Source organism: Eumetopias jubatus, unplaced genomic scaffold (assembly GCF_037043125.1).
Source record: "Eumetopias jubatus isolate StellerSeaLion01/CBP00866 unplaced genomic scaffold, mEumJub1_p1.0 scaffold_4, whole genome shotgun sequence".
Taxonomy (NCBI): domain Eukaryota; kingdom Metazoa; phylum Chordata; class Mammalia; order Carnivora; family Otariidae; genus Eumetopias; species Eumetopias jubatus.
This window is the reverse complement of record NW_028274810.1, coordinates 185,732,483-185,755,242: the sequence shown is the minus strand read 5'-3', so window position 1 is coordinate 185,755,242 and position 22,760 is coordinate 185,732,483. Positions and strand designations below refer to the sequence as shown.

General features: G+C 35.8%; 1 protein-coding gene across 1 annotated transcript in view; it reads right to left on the bottom strand.

Moving 5' to 3' along the window:
* PXDNL (peroxidasin like) overlaps positions 1–22,760 on the bottom strand; it is a 478,851-nt gene that overhangs the window by 129,383 nt on the left and 326,708 nt on the right. The window contains exons 6-8 of the mRNA XM_088023147.1: positions 17,970–18,041; positions 11,929–12,098; positions 9,248–9,365 (exon numbers count right to left, since the gene is read on the bottom strand). Of these exons, the coding sequence (XP_087879273.1) occupies positions 9,248–9,365; positions 11,929–12,098; positions 17,970–18,041 (360 nt within the window). The remainder of the gene's footprint in view (positions 1–9,247; positions 9,366–11,928; positions 12,099–17,969; positions 18,042–22,760) is intronic.

Sequence of the window (22,760 nt, the reverse complement as noted above, 5' to 3'; positions counted from 1 at the left end):
TTTCAAATTTATTTTGATTGATATTAATCTGGATATATATAGCACCTTTATTTTGTTTAGAGAACTTTGTTGTTATGTGTTTACCCATCTAGCTTCCACCTCCCCATATCATAATGTTTTAAATAAACATAAAAAGCACATAGCTGAATTTTTTAATTCAATCTTATGTCTTTCAAAAGACTACTTAATTCTGTGCATTCATTGTTTTTATTAATATATTTAAGCTTATTTCTGATGAGATATTCTGTTCATTTTCTCTGTCCTTTGCCATTCCTATACCTTAATTCTATCTCTCCTTTCCTTTTGTTGATTGGTCCCTTTTTCTTTAATCACTCTTTCCCTTCTCCTAGTATGAAAGTTGTATTCTTTTCCTTATCTTAGTATTTCACCATAATTTTTAACAGGCTTTCTTAACTTCACAAAATCCAGTCAATATCATTGTACAATTCAAAAATGGGGCATGAAAAACTATTTATGTCCTCTCTCCTTACAATGTTTTTGTTAGTTATCATCTAATATTTTACTTCTCTCTTACTTTAGACTTGGTCAATACTTTAACAATCTCAGTTAACTTGTATTTATCAACATGTTTAAAAATACTTTGTTTTGATCTTTGCTTCTTGCATATCATATCTTCCTTATTTATAATACTTTTAGCAAATATCCCCAAGTAAACCTCAACTACTTGAAAATGTCTTTATTTTACTTGTCAGTTAATTTAGCTGAATATAAAACTGAAGGAAACTAGATTTTTTTCCCTTTAACAAACTAAATATATGCAATTACCTTCTGGTATATAAAGTTAACTGTCAGTGTAATTGTTATGCATTTGTGGGTAATCTGCAAATTATCTTGGATTGAAAGATTTTATCTCTTTCAATTTTCTTTTTTTTTTAATTTTATTATGTTATGTTAATCACCATACATTACATCATTAGTATTTGATGTAGTGTTCCATGATTCATTCTTTGAGTATAACACCCAGTGCTCCATTCAATACCTGCCCTCTTGAATACCCATCACCAGGCTAACACATCCCCCCACCCCCTCCCCTCTAGAACCCTCAGTTTGTTGCACATAGTCCATAGTCTCTCATGGTTCAGCTCCCGCTCTGATTCCCCCTCTTCATTTTTCCCTTCCTACTAGCTTCTTTTTTTTTAACATATAATGTATTATATGTTTCAGAGGTACACGTCTGTGATTCATCAGTCTTACACAATTCACAGCACTCACCAAAGCACATACCCTCCTCAATGTCTATCACCCAGCCACCCCATCCCTCCCACCCACCACCACTACAGCAACCCTCAGTTTGTTTCCTGAGATTAAGAATTCCTCATATCAGTGAGCTTAGATGCATGTCTTTCTCTGATTGACTTATTTTGCTCAGCATAATACCCTCCAGTTCCAACCACGTTGTTGCAAATGGCAAGATTTCATTCCTTTTGATCGCTGCATAATATTCCATTGTATACATATACCACCTCTTCTTTAACCATTCATCTGTCGATGGACATCTTGGCTCTTTCCATAGTTTGCCTATTGTGGACATTGCTGCTACAAACATTGGGAAGCATGTGCCCCTTCAGATCACTACATTTGTATCTTTGGGGTAAATACCCAGTAGTGCAATTGCTGGGTCATATGATAGCTCTATTTTCAACTTTTTGAGGAACCTCCATACTGTTTTCCAGAGTAGCTTGCATTCTTACCAACAGTGTAGGAGGGTTCCCCTTTCTCCGCATCCCTGCCTACATCTGTTGTTTCCTGACTTGTTAAATTTAGCCAATTTTCCCAACACCATTTGTTGAAGAGACCATCTTTTTTCCATTGGACATTCTTTCCTGCTTTGTCGAAGATTAGTTGACCATTTCTGGGCTCTCTATTCTGTTACATTGATCTATGTGTCTGCTTTTGTGCCAGTACCATACTGTCTTGATGATGACAGCTTTGTAATGGAGCTTAAAATGGAATTGTGATGCCGTCAGCTTTGCTTTTCTTTTTCAACATTCCTCTGGCTATTCGGGGTCTTTTCTGGTCCCATACAAATTTTAGGATTATTTGTTCCATTTCTTTGAAAAAAGTTCGTGTTATTTCTATAAGGATTGCATTAAATGTGTAGATTGCTCTAGGTAGCATTGACATCTTCACAATATTTGTTCTTCCAATCCATGAGCATAGAAAATTTTTGCATTTCTTTGTGTCTTCCTCAATTTCTTTCATGAGTATTTTATAGTTTTCTGAGTACAGATTCTTTTCCTCTTTGGTTAGATTTATTCCTAGGTATCATATGGTGTTGGGTGCAATTGTAAATGAGATTGACTCCTTAATTTCTCTTTCTTTTTTCTTGTTGTTGGTGTATAGAAATGCCACTGATTTCTGTGCATTGACTTTATATTCTGCCAGTTTACTATATTCCTGTATGAGTTCTAGCAGTTTTGGGGGGGGGAGTCTTGTGGGTTTTCCACATAAAGTATCGTATCATTGGCAAAGAGTGAGAGTTTGACTTCTCTGCCGATTTGGATACCTTCTATTTCTTTTTGTTGTCTGATTGCTATGGCTAGGACTTCTAATACTATGTTGAATAGCAATGGTGATAGTGGACATCCCTGCCGTGTTCCTGACCTTAGGGGAAAAGCTCTCAGTTTTTCCCCATTGAGAATGGTATTCGCTGTAGATTTATCCTAGATGGCTTTTTGATATTGAGGTATGATCCCTCTATCCCTATACTCTGAAGAGTTTTGATCCAGAAAGGATGCTGTACTTTATCAAATGCCTTTTCTGCATCAATTGAGAGGATCATATGGTTCTTGTTCTTTCTTTTATTAATGAATTGTATCACATTGATTGATTTGCAGATGTTGAACTAACCTTGCAGCCCAGGAATAAACCACACTTGGTCCTGGTGAATAATCCTTTTAATGTACTGTTGGATCCTATTGGCTAGTATTTTGGTGAGATTTTTTTGCATCCATGTTCATTAGGGATATTAGTCTGTAATTCTCCTTTTTGATGGGGTCTTTGTCTGGTTATGGGATCAAGGTACTGGTGGCCTCATAACAGGAGTTTGGAAGTTCTCCTTCCATATCTATTTTTTGGAACAATTTCAGAAGAATAAGTATTAATTCTTCTTTAAAAGTTTGGTAGAATTCCCCTGGGAAGCCACTTTGCCCTGGGCTTTTGTTTGTTAGGAGACTTTTGATGACTGCTTCAATGTCCTTAGTGGTTATAGGTCTGTTCAGGTTTTCTATTTCTTCCTGGTTCAGTTTTGGTAGTTGATACATTTCTGGGAATGCATCTATTTCTTCCAGATTATCTAATTTGCTAGCATATAGTTGCTCATATGTTCTTATAACTGTTCATATTTATTTGGTGTTGGTTGTGATCTCTCCTCTTTCGTTAATGATTTTATTTTTTTGGGTCGTTTCTTTTTTTTTTTGGTAAGTCTAGCCAGGGGTTTATCAATCTTGTTAATTCTTTCAAAGAACCAGCTCCTAGTCTCGTTGATCTGTTCTACTGTTCTTTTGGTTTCTATTTCATTGATTTCTGCTCTGATCTTTATTATTTCTCTTCTCCTGCTGGGTTTAGGCTTTATTTGCTGTGCCTTCTCTAGCTCCTTTAGGTTATTTTGGGGGTTAAGTTGTGTATTTGAGATGTTTCTTGTTTCTTGGGAAAGGCTTGTATTGCTATATACTTTCCTCTTAGGTCTGCCTTTGCTGCATCCCAAAGATTTTGAACAGTTATGTTTTCACTGTCAATTGTTTCCATGAATTTTTTTAATTCTTCTTTAATTTCCTGGTTGACCCATCATTCTTTAGTAGGATGCTCTTTGGCCTCCATGTATATGAGTTCTTTCCGACTTTTCTCTTGTGATTGAGTTCTAGTTTCAAAGCATTGTGGTCCAAAAATATGCAGGGAATGATTCCAATCTTTTGGCACCGGTTGAGACCTGATTTGTGACCTAGGATGTGATCTATTCTGGAGAATGTTCCATGGACACTAGACAAGAATGTGTATTCCATTGCTTTGGGATGGAATGTTCTGAATATATCTGTGAAGTCCATTTGGTCCAGTGTGTCATTTAACATCTTTATTTCCTTGTTGATCTTTTGCTTAAATGATCTGTCCATCTCAGTGAGGGGTTTGTTAAAATCCGCTATTATTATTGTATTGTTGTCAATATGTTTCTTGATTTTGTTATTAATTGGCTTATATAATTTGCTGCTCCCATCTTAGGGGCATAGATATTTACAATTGTTAGATCTTCTTGTTGGATAGACCTATTAGGTATGATATAGTGTCCTTCCTCACCTCTTATTACAGTCTTTGGTTTAAAATCTAATTTGCCTGCTATAAGGATTGCTGCCCCAACTTTCTTTTGGAGTCCATTAGCACGGTAAATCGTTTTCCACCCCCTCACTTTCAATCTGGGGGTGTCATTGGGTCTAAAATGAATCTCTTGCTGACAGCATATCAATGTGTTTTTTTTTTGGTTTTTTTTTTTTGTTTTTTTTTTTATCCAATCTGCTACCCTGTGTCTTTTGATTGGGGCATTTAGCCCATTTACATTCAGGGTAACTACTGAAAGTTATTAATTTAGTGCCATTGTATTGCCTGTAAGGTAACTGTTACTGTATATTGTCTGTGTTCCTTTCTGGTCTATGTTACTTTTAGGCTCTCTCTTTGCTTAGAAGACCTCTTTCAGTATTTCTTGTAGGGCTTGTTTCCTGTTTGCATATTCCTTTAGTTTTTGTTTGTCCTGGAAGCTTTTTATCTCTCCTTTTATTTTCAATGACAGCCTAGCTAGATATAGTATTCTTGGCTGCATATTTTTCTCATTTAGTGTTCTGAATATATCATGCCAGTCCTTTCTGGCCTGCCAGGTCTGTTGCCAATCTAATGTTTCTACCATTGTAGGTTACAGACCTCTTGTCCTGAGCTGCTTTCAGGATTTTCTCTTTGTCTCTGAGACTCATAAGTTTTACTATTAGATGTCGGGCTGTTGACCTATTTTTATTGATTTTGAGAGGGGTTCTCTGTGCCTTCTGGATTTTGATGCCTGTTTCTTTCCCCAAATTAGAGAAGTTCTCCTCTATAATTTTCTCCAATATACCTTCTGCCCATCTCTCTCTTTCTTCTTCTTTTGGGATCCCAATTGTTCTAATATCATTTCATCTTATGGTATCACTTATCTCTTGAATTCTGCCCTCATGAGCCAGTAGTTGTTTATCTCTCTTTTTCTCAGCTTCTTTTTTCTCCACCATTTGGTCTTCTATATCACTAATTCTCTCTTTTGCCTCATTTATCCTTGCAGTATAGCCTCCATTTTTTATTGCACCTCATTAATAGCCTTTTTGATTTTGACTCGGTTAGATTTTAGTTATTTTATTTCTCCAGAAAGAGTTTCTCTAGTATCTTCCATGCTTTTTCCAAGCCCAGTTAGTATCTTTATAATCGTCATTCTGAACTCTAGTTCAACATCTTACTAATATCCATATTGTTTAGGTCCCTGGCAATCGATACTGCCTCTTGTTCTTCTTTTTGAAGTGACTTTTCCATCTTGTCTTTTTGTCCAGAGGAGAATAGATGAATGAGAGAACAAAATACTAACAGGATAACAATGACCCCAGAAACTAAACAAAGCAGAAGAGATCTGAAACCTGGGGAAAAGAGAGGGAAAGAAAGCGAAAAAAAGAAAAAGATAAAAATAAAAAGAATATGATCAAATATGATCAGGCTGCTGCATAGATCCAATGCCACACACTAGATTTTGGGTGTATTTTGTTCTTTTAGAAGGAAGTGCCTCCCAAAATTTTAAAGAAAGAAAAACTTGTATATGTACAAAAATAAGGATAAATATGATGAAAGGACGGAATATGACCATAAGGATGAAAATTACAAAAGATTTTATAAAAGGAATTGATAAGATAAGAAGTTGGTTGAAAAAAGAAGAGAAATTTAAAAGAAAGGGGGGGCGGGTGAATATGATCAGGCAGGAGACTGAACAAAGCCATATACTAGAGATTTAGGGTATATTTTGATCTGCTATAAGAAACTGTATCCCAAAATGTTAAAGAGAGAACTTATATGTATATATATAGATATATATACCAAAAATAAGGTTAACTACTATGAAGGGATAGAATATGACTCTAAAATTGAAAAATAAAAAATATTTTTAAAAAACGGATTGATAAGATGTTGGTGGAGAAGAGAAAAAAATAAAAAAATAGAAAAAGAAAAAAGAAAATTAAAAAATTTAACTTTGAAAAACTAAAAAATCAGGCAGAAAAATCCATGAACTCTATGTGCTGTATTCCCCTAGTGATGGAGTTCTGCCATTCTCATTGATTGGTAAACTTGGTCTTGATTGGCTGTTCTTGCTGATCTTCTAGGGGAGGGGCCTGTTGCAGTGGTTCTCAAATGTCTTTGCCTGAGGCAGAATTGCCCTTCCCTTGCAGGGGGCCAGGTTAAGTAATCTGCTCGTGTTTGCTCTGGGTAGCTTTTGTTTCCTGCAAACTTTCCGTGCAGCTTTGGAGGATGAGAGTGAAAATGGTGGCCTCCCAATCTCCACCCCAGAGGGCCAAGAACTTGGGACCCTACTTCTCAGTGAGCCCCCAGAGAAAAGCAGTCAATCACTCCTGTCTCCCTGGTTTCTGGCCGCACTCCATGTTCACCTGGCCTGTGACTGAGCATTTCTATCTCTGGCACTTGACCCCGTTTGGAGTCTCCAAATCCTGCAGATCCCTGCAGTGCACTCCTGTGCTGCTCCTCCTAGGGGAGGAAGGGGAGTCTCACCAGATCTGCCGCTTGTTGAGTCCCTGCTCGGAGAGAGCAGTGGCCTGACTGTGCCACAGATCACGGTTTATGGCAACCCAGATCTGAGAACCCACTCCTTGTCTCTGGAGCTGGCTTCCCTGCTCCTATACCTGGAAGCTGTGCTGCACTCAGTCACCCCCGGTCTGTGACCCTGATGGTCCTGAGACCATACTGTCCCAGCGAGGGTTCCACCCCCCACTTAGCCACTGGAGTGACGTCCCTCAGCAGAGCAGACTTCTAAATGTTCCAATTTTGTGCTCCGTTCTCTATCACTTGCCGGTAGCCAGCTGACAGAGGCTCCCTCCCCCCGCAGTCTATCTTTCTGAATATCACCTCGGATTCACTTCTCCGCATGTCCTACCTTCCAAAAAGTGGTCACTTTTCTGTTCAGAGAGTTGCTGCTATTCTTTGATTTCCTGTTGAGTTTGTAGGTATTCATAATGGTTTGATAACCATCTAGCTAAATTCCTGGAACCAGATGAAATTTAGGTCTCCTACTCCTCTGCCATCTTGCTCCTCCTCCATCTCTTTCAATTTTCTGATCATAATGTACCAGATACAGATTCCTTTTTTAAGTCCTTGTTGGGAATCAGTACCTTTCTTAATCTGAAATCTCATGATTTTTTTTCATTTCTGGAAAAGTTCTCATTGTTACTTCTCTAAACATTGACTCCAGCTCATTATTTCTAACTTCTCTTTCTGGAATTCCTAGTGAGTATGTCCTAGACCTTTGGATTATAGTTTCCATGTTTCTTAACCATCCTGATAGCTAATATACTCCAACAGACATACCCTCTAATTCTCTAATTCTACCTTTGTTTGTGTCTAATCAGTTCTTAACTCACTGTTCTATGAACCCTAATGTCAGGATAGAGGTTATCTCCAGGGGAAGAAAACAGGAGAATGTTAAGGAAGGAACACCTAGGTTGCTTCTAATGAATTGGCAGTATTTTTTTTTCTTAGCTTAGTTTATGTTAAACATGCTTGTTTCAAATTACCAGTTGTAATATAGGGTATATTTCATGCACTTTCAGTATATATATTATCTTTTTATTAAAAAATACTTTATGACAAATAATCAGCAAGAATTGTTAATGTTAAACATTTCTTGGTATAAATTCTTCCCTTTCGTTTCTATTTTTTTTCTATATGAAATGGCTAATATTATAACAGAAATTTCTACCTATGCTTCACCTTTCCTTCATTTTATTCCTTCTTTTTCAATTTCTTTGTTTCTTTTGAAATGCATCTTAGTTTCCTTAGTCACCATATTTAAAACCCATATGTCATACATTCCATCAAGCAATATGATTTTTTATTTGTTCCTTTCTGAATACTAGTCAGTACCTTTATAACCTTGAACACATAATGACTTAATTTAAACTGTAAGAAGGCAGAGCAAGCAGTTGGAAGACATTATAAGCAGCAATTTCTATTTCTCAAGTACCCTTGAACTATCTCCAGATGGAAATAAATTGATGTCTTCTATCAATTGAAGTCTTTCTCCTGAGCCAGATTCCAGATTTAATAGTATTCATAATTGCCTTCTTTCCAAGCTATTTTTAACCTATACTTATTAGTTTTTTGCTAGAATTAAAAACACACTTTATAAACATGCCCAGGTTTCTTACTACAATTACAAATACAAATTATATACAAAAAAGACACAAACTATATCAGAATATTTTATAAAGAAAAGCATTAAAATTTAGAGTTGATTATACACATGACAGAAAACAATGAAATTTTGTGGAGGCATGGAAGAGACACATGCAAACCATGCTACTTACCAATAATGTAATTAATGATAATATAATTGTCCAAGTATTATCATTGAATTGTATCAAATATATAATTCATTTCCCACTCCTCTTTTAAACTTTTATTTTAACTTTTTATAAGTTTGTTATTACTATTCAACTTTATATTCACAGACTTTTAGACTAGTAGATACCATGTTTTATCAAATAGTGCAATAAGAATAAAATAAATGACTAGCATTTTAAGTAATCTGGCATATCTTTTATTTCCAATTTACTTACATAATGTTATACTGATTTACTATGTGAAATTTACATCAAGTGTAAAATACCAGGTTGAAACTAAAATAATTAAGGTGAGGTTATATCTAATTATGATCAGATTTTAATACATACTAGTTTGTTATTATCCCAATATTTCCTTCTAGAAATAATACAAAATTCCTTTACTCGATTTTACAATCTTTGATGTCTGGAAATATACAATTTTAAGAAGTCTTCCAGATACTTTGGGCAAGTCAAAAGATGAAAGTTAAAAGACATTTTTATGAAATGTCCAGATATACTGACAATTTTGGAAAATTCATCTCTAGATAAACTTGAAGCAAGATAAATGGATTAATGAAAGTTGAAAGAGAATACAACACATGCCCATGCTCAGTATTTACTTGTTATGTATCCAAATAATCTTTGGTTTGGGGTTTCCTTCAGCCCGGCAAGTAAAGTAGACAGTATTCCCTGATGTTACTTCCACATCTTGGGGCTCAAAAGTAATTCGAGGACTCTCTGTAACAGAAGAATTATTGGTATACTTTTAAAGATACAAAATTACAGTACTTTAAGATATTATTGACAAAGGACTACAGATAATTTTAATTTCCTTCTACATTAAAGTTTTACAAATTGTATTGCTTTTACCCAGTAACATACCAGTTTCAATGTTAGACATATATTTAACAAAACTTTAGAAGTTTGAAAGATTCACTGCATAAAGGAATCTCCAATGAAGTAAATTAAATAAATTTCCCTGTGCCTTTTACAGCCATATTTATGGAAGGATTTTGATTTTATGGGTCAGTATTTTAAGCCAAATACTTCAGTTGAGCTTGCAATTTTGTAGGCATTCTTCTAGACAATTAGCCATCTAACTACGCACTTTATAAAATTTATAAGAATTTGTATGTCTAGACCTCAAACCTGGTTGAGCAAAATTGCTTATTAATATAAATGAATGTTTCCATTCTCAAATAATAATTAGTGGTAAAACATGGAAACATTTAAATTATTTTAATAAGGAAGTGGAGTGATTGATATTTAATGAACCAGATAATATTATTGAATTTAAATTATAGAGAAACAATGTAGAAATTACCTTTCTACAGCAAACCTAATTTTTAAACCTTTCTAAATGATAAAACTCTTTCTTTAATAAGTGCATCATTTGAGACTTTCAATCATTAATAAATAACCAGATCTAACATGTCTGGAGAATGTTGCATAGATCTCTATTAATCTTAACTGCTTCATCACCAAGTCCATATAACCAACATCTTGGCCTTACCCTTTTTAGAAAAATTGTTTGATTCATTTACATGTTTACTTTAAAAAATAATTCAACATTACAGTGTGTCAGGCACAGTGCTAAGACAGTGATAAAACAGGGATCAAAACAAAGTCTCTGTACTCATGGGCTTATAGTTTCATTGAAACAACTGAAAGTAAACAAACACAAAAATGTATAATAAAATGTTGTAATAAGTGCTAAGAAAAGTAAATGGTGATTTGATAGATTATAAAAAGGGACCTGACTCAGCGTGTGTGTGGTAGGGAGAAGGTGGGTAGAGAGCAAAATTAAATAAAGCCTTTCCAAGTAATTAACATTTAAGAAGAGGGCCCTTAAAAGAGGAGAGGCAAGAAGAATACTGTAGGCAGAGTAAATAGCATATAGCCAGTCCTTGAGTTGGAAAAAATCTTAAGAACTTCTAGGAACTGAAAGAACATCATGATGGCTAAACATCACTGGGCAGAGGCAGGGGCAGAATGAATCAAGGTTACAGAGTAGCCAAGGACTACAACATATAGGAAGTATGGCGTTGTTAAGGATTTGGTGTTTCATTTGAAGGCATAGGAAGCTATAAAAGAGAGTGAAAGAATTACTGGTATTGCTTTTACCCAGTAACATACCAGTGTTTTAAAAGATCTCCCTAAATACAATTGGAGAGGGAAGAAAATGAAAGCTGGGGCAGCAGTTAAGATGTTCTGTGTTCCCAGCAAACTTGACTATGACATAAACTCCAAGCTGATAGTAAAGATGGAAGGTAAGGACAAATTTGAGATTTATTTGGAAATAAAGACCAAGTCATTTTGCTTCTCCATCTGGATGGAATTAAATTATATTAATATAATTTTCCAAATGACCTCCTTAGAGAAATTCAAAAATTGGCCTCCAATGAATAGAGCACTAGAAAGCAAATTTCTGCTGTAAGCTATCACCTGAGTAAATTTTCAAGGAGCCCAATTATCACACACATGCACACGTATGTAAGTATATTCATTTATTCATATTTAAAGCTATATATAAAAAATAGATTAGATAGATACACAGGTAGATATTCCTTTATTTATATTAAAAGCTTTAAGTGAGCATCAAATAATTTTTTTTAATATTTTATTCATTTATTTGAGAGAGAGAGAGAGAGAGCACAAGCAGGAGGAGCAGCAGAGAGAGAGGGAAAAGCAGGCTCCCCACTAAGCAGGGAACTCGACATGGGGCTCAATTCCAGGACCCTGGGATCATGACCTGAGTGGAAGGCAGAGACTAAGCCACCTAGGCGCCCCGAGAACCAAAAAGTTCCTAAGAAGTTATACTTGGATCTTCAAATAAGGTCTGAGAGAATTATTGAAGTTGTCAGAATATGAACTATGCTTACCAAATCCAAAGTTTGCATTACTATTATGAATATTAATAATTATTTGATCTAAAGTTGAAAAACCTCAATTATTGATTATTAACACTTAAGTAATACTAGTTTAACTGGAAACTTTAATGCTGGTCACAGTGTCCTGTGACCTTGTTGAAAATAGTTTTCTTTAATATTTCTCCTTTGAAATTTGAAAGTTGGATTAAATGATCCTCAAGGACTATCCCAGCTCTGTTTAAAATGATAAAAACTTCCTTAAATCAAAATGCAGATGCTGAAAAGGAAATTGACCATACTTTTAACTAAAGAACTTGATAACATTTTCTGATATTATGTCCTTCCAAATGCAACATCATATAACAAACTTTTATAAAAAGGGGGCAAACAAAAGACATTTCCATTTTACACGCACAGAGAAAATTGCATACCACAGTTGAATTCCTCTACTGTTAACGAAGCGATGGAGCGTCCCTGGAGCCTTCTGGGATATTCACATGTAGCAGCAGCCTGAGTTTGGCCATTTCGGGCATAGCCTTGCATAAGTTCCCCCAGCCACATTAAATCACAGTCACAAACTAGAGCATTGGAATCCAGACGCCTAGGCATGCAGGCAAGAATTACAACTGTTGAAAGTGACTATTAATTTCTTTTGAATCTTCTGAATTAAAATATTTAACTTCCTGTAATTTACCTTCTCAGTCACATTTTTGGCTCTAGGATTTCTAGCTACCAATTAACAGATTAAAACACATGCTTACCTGTTTGCATTTCTTGAACAGAAATAGATATATTTTCATATTAAATATTTTTGGAAAGCACTTTGAGACTCAAAAAGTGGTTTTTACTTAACATGCATTTTACTTAACGTGCAGTATACTATTTGATTTAAATAAATAACTGTAAGATAAAATGAGAACTTACTTGTTTTAGAGAAGACTAAAAATTAAAACTATACATATTGAAATGTTATAGTTCTTTTACATGTTAGGAACAGAGAATTTATATTTGGTGGTGTTGCTTTTCTAAACTTTTTCATAGATGTTACTTTTAAGAGTAGATGCTTTCTTACCCAAAGGAGGCCTATAAATGTGCTGTGTATAGTTTGTGCGGCTGCCCTAGATGACTTGCTCTTTTCTTTTGTAAACCACCTTGACATCCAATATGGATAGGCATATGTTCCTTTGTGTTTTCAATTTTCCCTAAAGGTTAGAGACAGGGACTTTTAAAATTTTCTTTTTTGTGTGTACTAAAAGGCCTGGCTATCACTGAAAATGACACCATTTTACAAAGGTCCACATCTGGAATTGTCTCTTAGAAACCGTGATGGGCAGGCCTGTCATATTTTTTTGTGATATTTCCTAATCTAGGCCCACAAGTTCTTCACTTTTGCTAAGTTTTACTATATTTTCCTAATCCTTTCCAGCACTTTTTTTCCTCATGAAATAAAATTGATAGAAAACCAAAGAGATTTATGATGTATACCTCCATTCTTGCCAAAAGATATATAGCAAAAGGGCACAGATATGATAAATTATCTCTTTCATTGATCCCAAGGGTTAAAGGGCAGCATTAGCTAAATGAAATCCACAAGTCTGTCTATAGCAGTGATCAGGTCACATTCTGCACAAGGGAATTCCAGAGATTAAATGATAATATGGATATATTTATGATAGTGACAAGGGTTACATTGTTCAAATTTTATTGTAATAATGCCAAATGTGATTTTTAAGCAGAATTTTAAAATGCCATAATTTTTTAATAATTGTATGAAATGTCCTTAAAAATCATTTGGGGGCACCTGGGTGGCTCAGTCGGTTAAGCGTCTGCCTTCGGCTCAGGTCATGATCCCAGGGTCCTGGGATCGAGCCCCACATCGAGTCCCGCATCGGGCTCCTTGCTCAGCAGAGAGCCTGCTTCTCCCTCTCCCTCTGCCTGCCTCTCTGCCTACCTGTGCTCTCTATCTCTCTGTCAAATAAATAAATAAAATCTTTTAAAAAATTTTAAAAAATCATTTGGGAAACAAACAAAGGAATTTAAAGAATCAATAGGCATATAAAATTAAAAATCCTAGCTGTTTTAACTTAGGAGTCTGTATTAATATCAAGTTACTAGAACAGTTTTTTTCTAAAAGTAAAAAAATTCATGTTCTTCTCTAGATTTGGATTATAATAATTCCAGAAAACTGTACATTTTTAAATAAATTTAAGAAAGATTTATTTTCTGATAATTTTGTGAAGTATATTGTAGATGCTTAGTTCATAAGATTAAGTTATATTGTACTTAAATTGTATTACTCTAAAAAGAGTAGCTATATTTAGAGCATTAAATTGTTAAATTAAGGGGAAAAAAATCTTACACTCATTAAAAAGTTGCTGAATGGTATGGATTTTATTTTCTTAATGCTTCCATCAAGATTTCACATGAAACTGAGGAAAAAAAGCCATAACTGAAATGGAGAATACTTTCAGCCTTGTCTGGAGTGATGTAAAAGACATAACAGTTGACTAGCACTTGTTCAGCAAAGTATTGGGTTCAGTGTCCTTGGCTATTCCATATCACTGACTGATTTACTCTATCAGCTGCTTTGTTAAAAAGCAGATATATTTCAACATTAAAGTTCATTCTGATTCCTGTTTTTTAGTTTAATCATGTTTTGAGATTAATGTCTGGTAATTTTATCAAAAGCAGTTTTTTGTTGTTAAATATTAAGGTGTAAATTCTTGCTTCAGTATCACCATGAGGTTTCCAAGCTGAACAAAAGCCAGGACATCAAAATAACTTCCTTGGGAACATCATAGTCATAGGACCCTAATAGTTTGGAATTTTCCATTTCCTTGACATCATCATTGCTTATATATCAACCCTCCATTAATCAGTGATCAATATTTTCCCATATGTATCCTCATGCTTGTGTGTTTTAGCAACACTTGAGCATAAGATTTAATTTCTTCTTTTTATGACCATTGACTTCAATTAAAAAATTCATCTATAGCCGGGATATAAAACATAAATAAAACAACTATGGAATTCTTTTTCACTTGTCACTTAAAAACCTCCTTTATATTTGAAAAAAATACATAGCACTAGAACTGTATTTTTGTACAAAAGTCCATTTGGGGAGTCCATAAATAGAGTGTTTCCAAATTCATACTGGGAAAGCATTCTTTGAAACATTGCCTATAATTTAAAGCCATAAATTTTGAAAAATAAAAAGCTATCAAGTAAATCAATAGTAAAGGAGGGTTGTCTTAATTTGTATTAGACCATACTTATTAGTAGTACCCTATGCTTAAAATCATTGCCATTTTACTGTTCTCTATTTTGAAAGTTCTCTTAAATCAAATGTCACACCAAGTGTGCTAAATAAAAGACAACAGCCTTTTGATAGTATTCAGTCAAGAATCACAACACCCAAATAATTACTCCCTTGGGCCTGTTCACTGCTCAATGGGCAATTTGAAAGGGAACGAAAAGCATGGGGTAAATTCAAATTCAAATCTTTCTATTTGAAAATGGAGTAATATATCACTTGTACTTGCATAATCCCTTTCACTTGCAGACCCAAAAGCACTGTTAAAAAGCATTTCATTAATTTTTTCAGTACTCTTGGAAGGAATGTGGTTGTCATGAGTTAGAAATGATATGGTACAGATGGGGAAACTGCTATCAGGTGTCACACACAGCTCCTGGGTTGATAGGGCAAATGTGATTCACACAGGTTTCTCAGACTCCCAGGTGCTAGCCCCTGAAGCAACATTCCCCCAGCTGTTGAGAGACTTCAATGTGGAAGATAGAATTTATTGGATGGTACGTGTAGTTTATTTACTAGCCCTCAGTCACTTTCCTTTATTCTGATTTTCATGTGTAAATTACAGCTTGGACAAGCATGGGTTTGAGGATTTGGAATAACGAGGTACCAGTGCTCGCCATCTCAGACTGACCAGTAGAACCCTGGAAGAGTTTGCTCAAATCATCTGTATGTCAGTTTACCATGACCATAAGTGATCAGTGTACCATCTATGAAAACAGATGTTTCATCAACACAACATACTAACATTCTTATACTTGCCTTAAAACATTTGAAATACATATAGCACATGCATAAAAGATACATACTGGCACATCACTGTACGTAGGGTCTCCCTCTGCTTCTTTATTAGTGTTTATTTCTCTGTGTGTGTTCCAGCAATAGAGTGAATGCTGTTTCATTAAATTAAGAAGTTAGAACAAAAAAACTGCTACTAAAATTTAACAAGAAAGAATAATAGAAAGGGATTAGAAAAACAAACAAGAAATTTAGCATTTCAAGATTTCTGAGAGTCTTAGAAGTCAAGAATGATACCCAGATGGAAATGTATGTAGAAAAAGAAACATTTAATGGGAATTATAATTGCAAATATACAAAGAAAGTGACTCTAACCACAAGTCATAAATCCAACAAAAGAGAAAGACGGCAAGTAAAAAAAATATTGGTAACACAATGCCTTGGCATTTTTCATTTTCCAGATGTGACTTAAAAACAAGAATGTTAAAACAACAGTGAGGTAACACTACATATGTGTTGGAAGGGCCAAACCCAGGACACTGAGGACACTAAATGCTGATGAGGGTGTGGAGCAAGAGAGCTATCATTCACAGCTGGCAGGACTGAAAAATGGTACAGCCACTTCAAAAGACAGTCTGGCAATTTCTTATAAAACTAAACATACTTTACGCATGCCATCCAGCATCATGCTCTTTTGTATTTATCCAAAGGAAGTGCAACTTATGTCCTCTCAAAAACCTACACACGGATGTTTCTAGCAGCTTTATTTATAATTGCCAAAATGTGGAAGCCAACAAATGTTCTTCAGTAGTGAATAGATAAAGACATTGGTACATCTAGACAAGGGAATATTATTCAACACGAAAAAGAAATTAGCTAGTGATTTCCATGAAAAGACACGGAAGAATCTTAAATGCCTATGACTAAATGAAAGAAGCTAATCTGAAAAGGCTGCATACTGTATGATTCCAACTATATGACATTCAAGAGAAGACAAAACTATGGAGACAGTAAAATGCTTCGTGCCAGAGTTTAGGGGGAGGAGAGGATGAATAGGTGGAACACAGAGGACTTTTAAGCCAGAGAAAATATTCCGTTATGACATTATAGTGATGATATATGTTATTATACATTCGTCTAAACTCATACAAGGTACAATACCAAGAGTGAACTCTGGGAAGCAGGACATTGGACTTTGAGTGATTATGGGGTATAAATTTTAACAAAGGTACCACTCCCGTGGAGGATGATCTTGGGGGAGGCTGTGTAGGAAGAGAGGGTATGTGGGAAGTCTCAGTACTTTCTGGGAACCTAAAACTGCTCTAAAAGATAAAGTCTTTTATGACAACAAACAAGAATCAATGCGCATACTACTCCAAATGGCTGTGGTGCAACCAGTTCTGAGAAGTAAGGAAATTTTGACAGAAAAAGAGAATCAGCAAGCAGTTGTGAGTCTGAGCACAAAGAGCACAGCCAGAGGAGAAAAGATGGTAGGCAGCACCTGCTGTGAGAACTGCAATGGAAGTAGAAAATGACTTGACAAGATGGACTGGGGCTGGATGAATGGTCCTCCTGATTATTCATGATCCTTGAAACACAATGATTCTAAGCGTTATTTCCACACACATTTATTTCCCCCCGTGTTCTGATATCTACTTAATCTTAACATTCCCTTGCCCATGGACCTGGACCTGAGCACATCACACCAGAAAGACACCAGCAACAACGTGACCTCCAAGACAGCTGAGAGATGCACACCTTTGTAATTTTTCCCCTCTGTGCCCTCCAACTAGCTCTGGGAAGCAGGACATTGGACTTTTACCTGATAACTGGGACTTACGGAGGGAAAAAACAACAACCCCAAATCCATCAACAATGCAGAAGTATACCCAGAGATCGGGATGAAGAGACAGATCAGGGTAAAGGCGAGTTATTCACACAAGCAGAGAGAAAAGTGAGGCAGCTGGAGGTTCAAACAGGATTGGGAGGTTCACTCTGAATTGTTTAGTGTGGGAAGAAATGAACTCTACCAGTAACCATACGTGCAATTAGGGAAAACTTCTGAAGCCTGGCCGGAGGAGTTAGACTTTCTTCAGAACTTCTCACACCTCTTTTTAAATAAAAGTTAAAGGAAAAGGAAGCCTTGGGAGTCTTTAGATTTGACCAGCAAGGAAATTACTGAGAACCAAGGAAACTTCTATCTTCAATATTCCTTTTGAATGTCACTTCTAAGAGAATACATGAATGCTCAGTAGACTGCGTCCTTTATCGCTCTGTGGTTAACGAAACCATTTTCTCCCTTACACATTAGAATTGCAATGATCTTCCATGGCCAAAGGAGACAAAGGCAAATCATTGCTTGGGATTTATTTATTTGGGGGGAAATCATAAGGGTTTTGTGTCTGTGCACTTGCTTTCACTTACAGTCTCTTTAATGAATCCAGATGAGAAAAGCTCCCAGCTGGGATTTTAGATAATTTGTTGTTATGCAAAAACCTGAAAAACAAAAGATAACTTTGAATCACAACACAGTAATGATGCTTTGGGAGACTTTAAAAAAAAATTGGAATTGTGAATCCAAATACATTTCTAAAAGTATTTCAGTGTGAGAGAAGGCAAATACAAAACAGAGTGTCATTTATGCAAGCACAGTCTTAAAAGATTTACATGCATGTGTATTCTCATCCATGTTTTTTTTAATTTTTTGTTTTATTTAGTTAGAGATTACAAATGCTAAGAATAAAAATCACAGAAATAAGTCTTTAAACACATAGGAAATCAAGATAGAGAATGTATTCATTAAAAAGAATGGCACAATAATGTATGACTGCAGCAGCTTGCAAGAGAACCATGAATAACTGGATCCTGCGGATGGCAATCCTTTGTCTATTTTCACTTACTGGCCAGCAGCAGTTTTGCTAAAAGACAGTTCCATTTGGTGGTGCTGTGGTCCCTGGCTCAGCCAACCATTTGCCTGTTCCCTTTCAAGTCCATGCACATGTTCCCCACTCCAGACAGATCACAGAGATGCACATCCCCAGGCTCTGTTGCTCATGGAGGAGGCCCAGGCCACAGTATCTCTACCCCTCCTTCCACCTGGTCGGTCCTGCACTGGTTTGGGTTCCCTGAATGCTGCCCTGGCCATACCACTTTTTCCCACTGTGACAAGAGAAACTATGACTAGCAAATAACTAGCTAGGGTTCATCTGCTCACTAGCACCACTGAAAGCATATTCAACAAAGAGCACATGTATGAAGAGACAACATAACAAACAGTAGTCTGCAACACAGAGGAAAGCTCCATGCCATTTATTTCTAGACACTGTGGTTTTGAGCCTAATTATGAGCATAAATAATCAAATAATGTGTAGAAAATGTTAACAATTAGCTACATCCAGCCTCCCTCTGAGTCCTAATTCATGACCAGTGCCCCATCTCAAAATTAAATAAGATTATATGACCATGTTTTCCTAGCAATGTATGCTTTTAGCTTAATTTTAACTATTTTATCTATTAGGGATTAAGGTAGTGCTGTGTCAGCAGGAGTCAAAATATTTTTATGGCTTTGGAATTTGATGCACATCTGAGTAGATATAATTTTTTCCTGGTCCTTACTATTTTAGTTCCTTATACCCATTATCCCCAGCTCCACCCAATTCACCAAACTCAGAAGCAATGACTAGAGAAGAAACAGTGAACAGTTAGGTTAAGATGGGTGTACAGACAGAAGTCACACAGTAATTCTCATTCCCCACAAGCCCTAACCCATATCCATATCTCAGGAGATATCGGAATAGAATTTAATAATGGAGAAGTAGCTTGTAGTACATTGCAGCTGAACCTCGGGGAAAGCCACGTAATTTGGACAACTTATTCATGTGGTTTTTTTTTTTTTTTTGCTGGACTACTAGCTTATTTCACTATTTTACAACTAGTAGAGTCCAGGGTGATAACAGTAAGAATGCTGTTGATCATCTCTTAACATATTTAAAGCCTGGAAATTGCACCAATAACCAGAGATTGAAAGATGTTATCTATTTTCCAAGCCAAGTAGACCAGAATTGTTTAACAGGCAAAACAAATCAAGAAAAAAGCATAACATTGTCATCACCACAGATTTTGAGGCAAGGTATGTAAATCTTGAAAAATCATTGTCAAAAATTTTCCTTCATCTTGTATGGTGACAAAATGTCCAAATGTTATTTCAATATTAGTCTATATCATACATATTATTGGGGTTCCCAAATCAGATACTATTGCTACTTGTTATTTCTATAACTATTTGTTTTCAAGTAGATTAATCTGTCTAAACTTCAGTTCTTTTGTCCATAAAATGAGCTTATTATTATAATATTATTATTTATCTCCTAGATTACTATGTCAGTGACAACATTAAAACAGTAGTAGTATTTCTGTGGTCCTCTTCAGCAGGGGTGCAAAAATGTGTGCCTATGCTTCCTTTTTTCTCTTTCTTCTTTCCAGGTTCTGTGAAGTTAATCTTCAAAATGCTGACTATTTGTTGAATTCTGCTTGTAGAAGTATCACTTTGATTGCTTTACTCCCAACAAAACCTAAAAAGCACCTCTTCCTGTATTGGAAAGTTCTTATAATAATTATTTACTGCTAATGTTTTCTGTCAAAGATATTTGGTTAAAAAGAAAATTAGCAGTATCCATTGCACCAAAATGATACAATGACTGATCTCTTTCTTGTGGCAGAAATATACAAGTTATCAAACAAACCAAGGCATGAATGAGTTTTTTCAACATTAATGTTCTGAGGGGAGAAAAGCGTTATCTTCTGCCTGAAATTTAGTTTAGCATTTCAAGATATATCCACTGGAAATCCAAGAGACTTCTAAGAAGAAGAGAAAACCTCATATTCAGATCCTATACTTTGAGAAAGCTTCTTGAAAGAACCTTGGCTGTAGTGAGGTGCATGCCTGATAAAGAAGACATTTCCAGGCTGGTTGACTCAATGCCAGTCCCTGATGCTCCATAAAGCATTCCATGGGATGTTGTTTCAAGCTGGTATTCTCCCCAAACCACTAAAACTAAATGTGTTCTTAGTCACCATGAATGTTCTTTATGGCTACAGAATACCAAGGTTTTCTTCCTCTTGGCATATTTTTCCCTTTTTTTAAAGATTTTATTTATTTATCTGACAGAGACATAGTGAGAGAGGGAACACAAGAAGGGGGGAGTGGGAGAGGGAGAGGCAGGCTTCCCGTGGAGCAGGGAGCCCGATGTGGGGCTCGATCCCAGGACCCTGGGATCATGACCTGAGCCGAAGGTAGACGCTTAACGACTGAGCCACCCAGGTGCCCTATTTTTCCCATTTTTAAAAGAGAGATTCATTAAAGATTCTAAAAGAAAAACTATGCAATATACAAACTATAGCTTGCTGAGGTCAGTCAGCATATAAAAAATAAATACAGGGATCCAGCTTTATAAAGCATGTCTATAGTCTCACCACTTTGCAATTTGCAAGTGGCACTGGGGAGAAATGGCATAGTTATCAGGTTCTTCGATACCAACCACAAATTATTAGACAAAAAGTCAGAATTTTGTATACTTTGACAGGCATTACTGCAATTTTCTGCCTGTGCATCAAGCTCTAAATTTTCAGCTTGAAAATTTTAACCCAGGTGGTTTCACAAAAAGTGTATAGATTCTTTTGCTTGGTGATGTAATAATAAATAGTTTATGATTGATTGTTTAGCAATAAGGCTTATTGACCAGAGAAAAATCTAAGTTTGGTAAAGGGCCAGGATTTTCAAATTAATTCTTCTCTTCATAGGAAAGATGAAGATGCAGGTCTTCACTGCCTTGTATTGACATCATGCGTCCAGTGAAAAGAACATTCCACACAGTGGTAGGGGTTGATATTTATGAATACAACACATGGGGGCTTTTATCAAAGCCTATAAGTAAAGAACTATTCTAGATACTGTTGCTGCTACTGCTGAATGCACATCACTTGAGGATGTGTAGTTACAGACAAAATCATGCTGAATTCGTATAGATTGAGAAATACCTTAATTAAAATAGTTTAATTTTAATATCTAAAATATTATTTCAACAAACATACTTCAAAGTTATAGAGAAAAGAATTCTGACTCAAAATAGTGAACGAGGCATGCAAATTTGCCTCATTCTCTTTCAGAGGTCAACTGACATAGCCCAGATGGTCAATACAATAAATAAACCCATAACAATCAAGAGGACAGAATGCATAAGGTCATCAACAGATAAGAGATTTCAATGAACTCTGGAAACATACAAAATGTATGGAAGAGGGTTGGAAGATGAAACGGAAAAAGCAGAAGCCCAGAGAATATATGAAGCAGGAACAATCTGATTGTTTGGGACCCAGGACACCAAACTGAGTAGAGGGACAGGATGGGAAATGGGGTTTACTGAATGTGTGGATGGAGAAATGTAATTAATTTGTAGCGCTGCTAAATGCTAAGAGGAAAAAAAAATTACATATATATATATTTCTTATTATTTTTACAGGTTTTTCTCTAAAGAAAATTTAAAAATTGACAAAGAAAAGTAACAGATTTTGTGTGGAGCAGCAACTGAAGAGGAAGCCTTTCCTTTCACATTCTAATATTTTAGATGGAGAAATCTGCCATTTTCCCACCCAACTGTCCAAACTAAAATTCCCTCTAATGGGAAATTTTGAAAGAAAACAGACCTACCTACAAGGGAACAGGAGCCACTTAGACCCCCAGCCCAATATTTTCAAGTATAAATACCAAAGATCACCAGGCAGAGGAGCTTAATCAGGACCATGGCAAAGAAAGAACAAGACAAAACAAACAAAAACCAACTCCAGAAGAAGCAGGAGAATCCAAAGAACTAAAAAAAGAGAAACATAACAAAAACATGTTGTGATTAATATATTCAGCGATCTTTCAAGAAATATGTATATATAGTTTTTATTTACATAATAGGGAGGAAACGAGAAGTTAAAGCCTTTTTTCTTGGTCAGTTCCCTACTCCTTCATGGATCCTAAGATAGCAGCCCCCCCCAAAAGGTAGGAGATGCCATCACTGCCTTGGGACTCTCCTTTGGGGAGCAGGAATCTCCCCTTCCCAGGTTTCAGTGGAGGAAAGCAATGCTTATTCATCAGCAAAATTTTCCCCAACATTAAAGTCAGTGGCTTAAGTTCTTTGAACTTATTAGTTATCGTGATGCTAAGCCTTG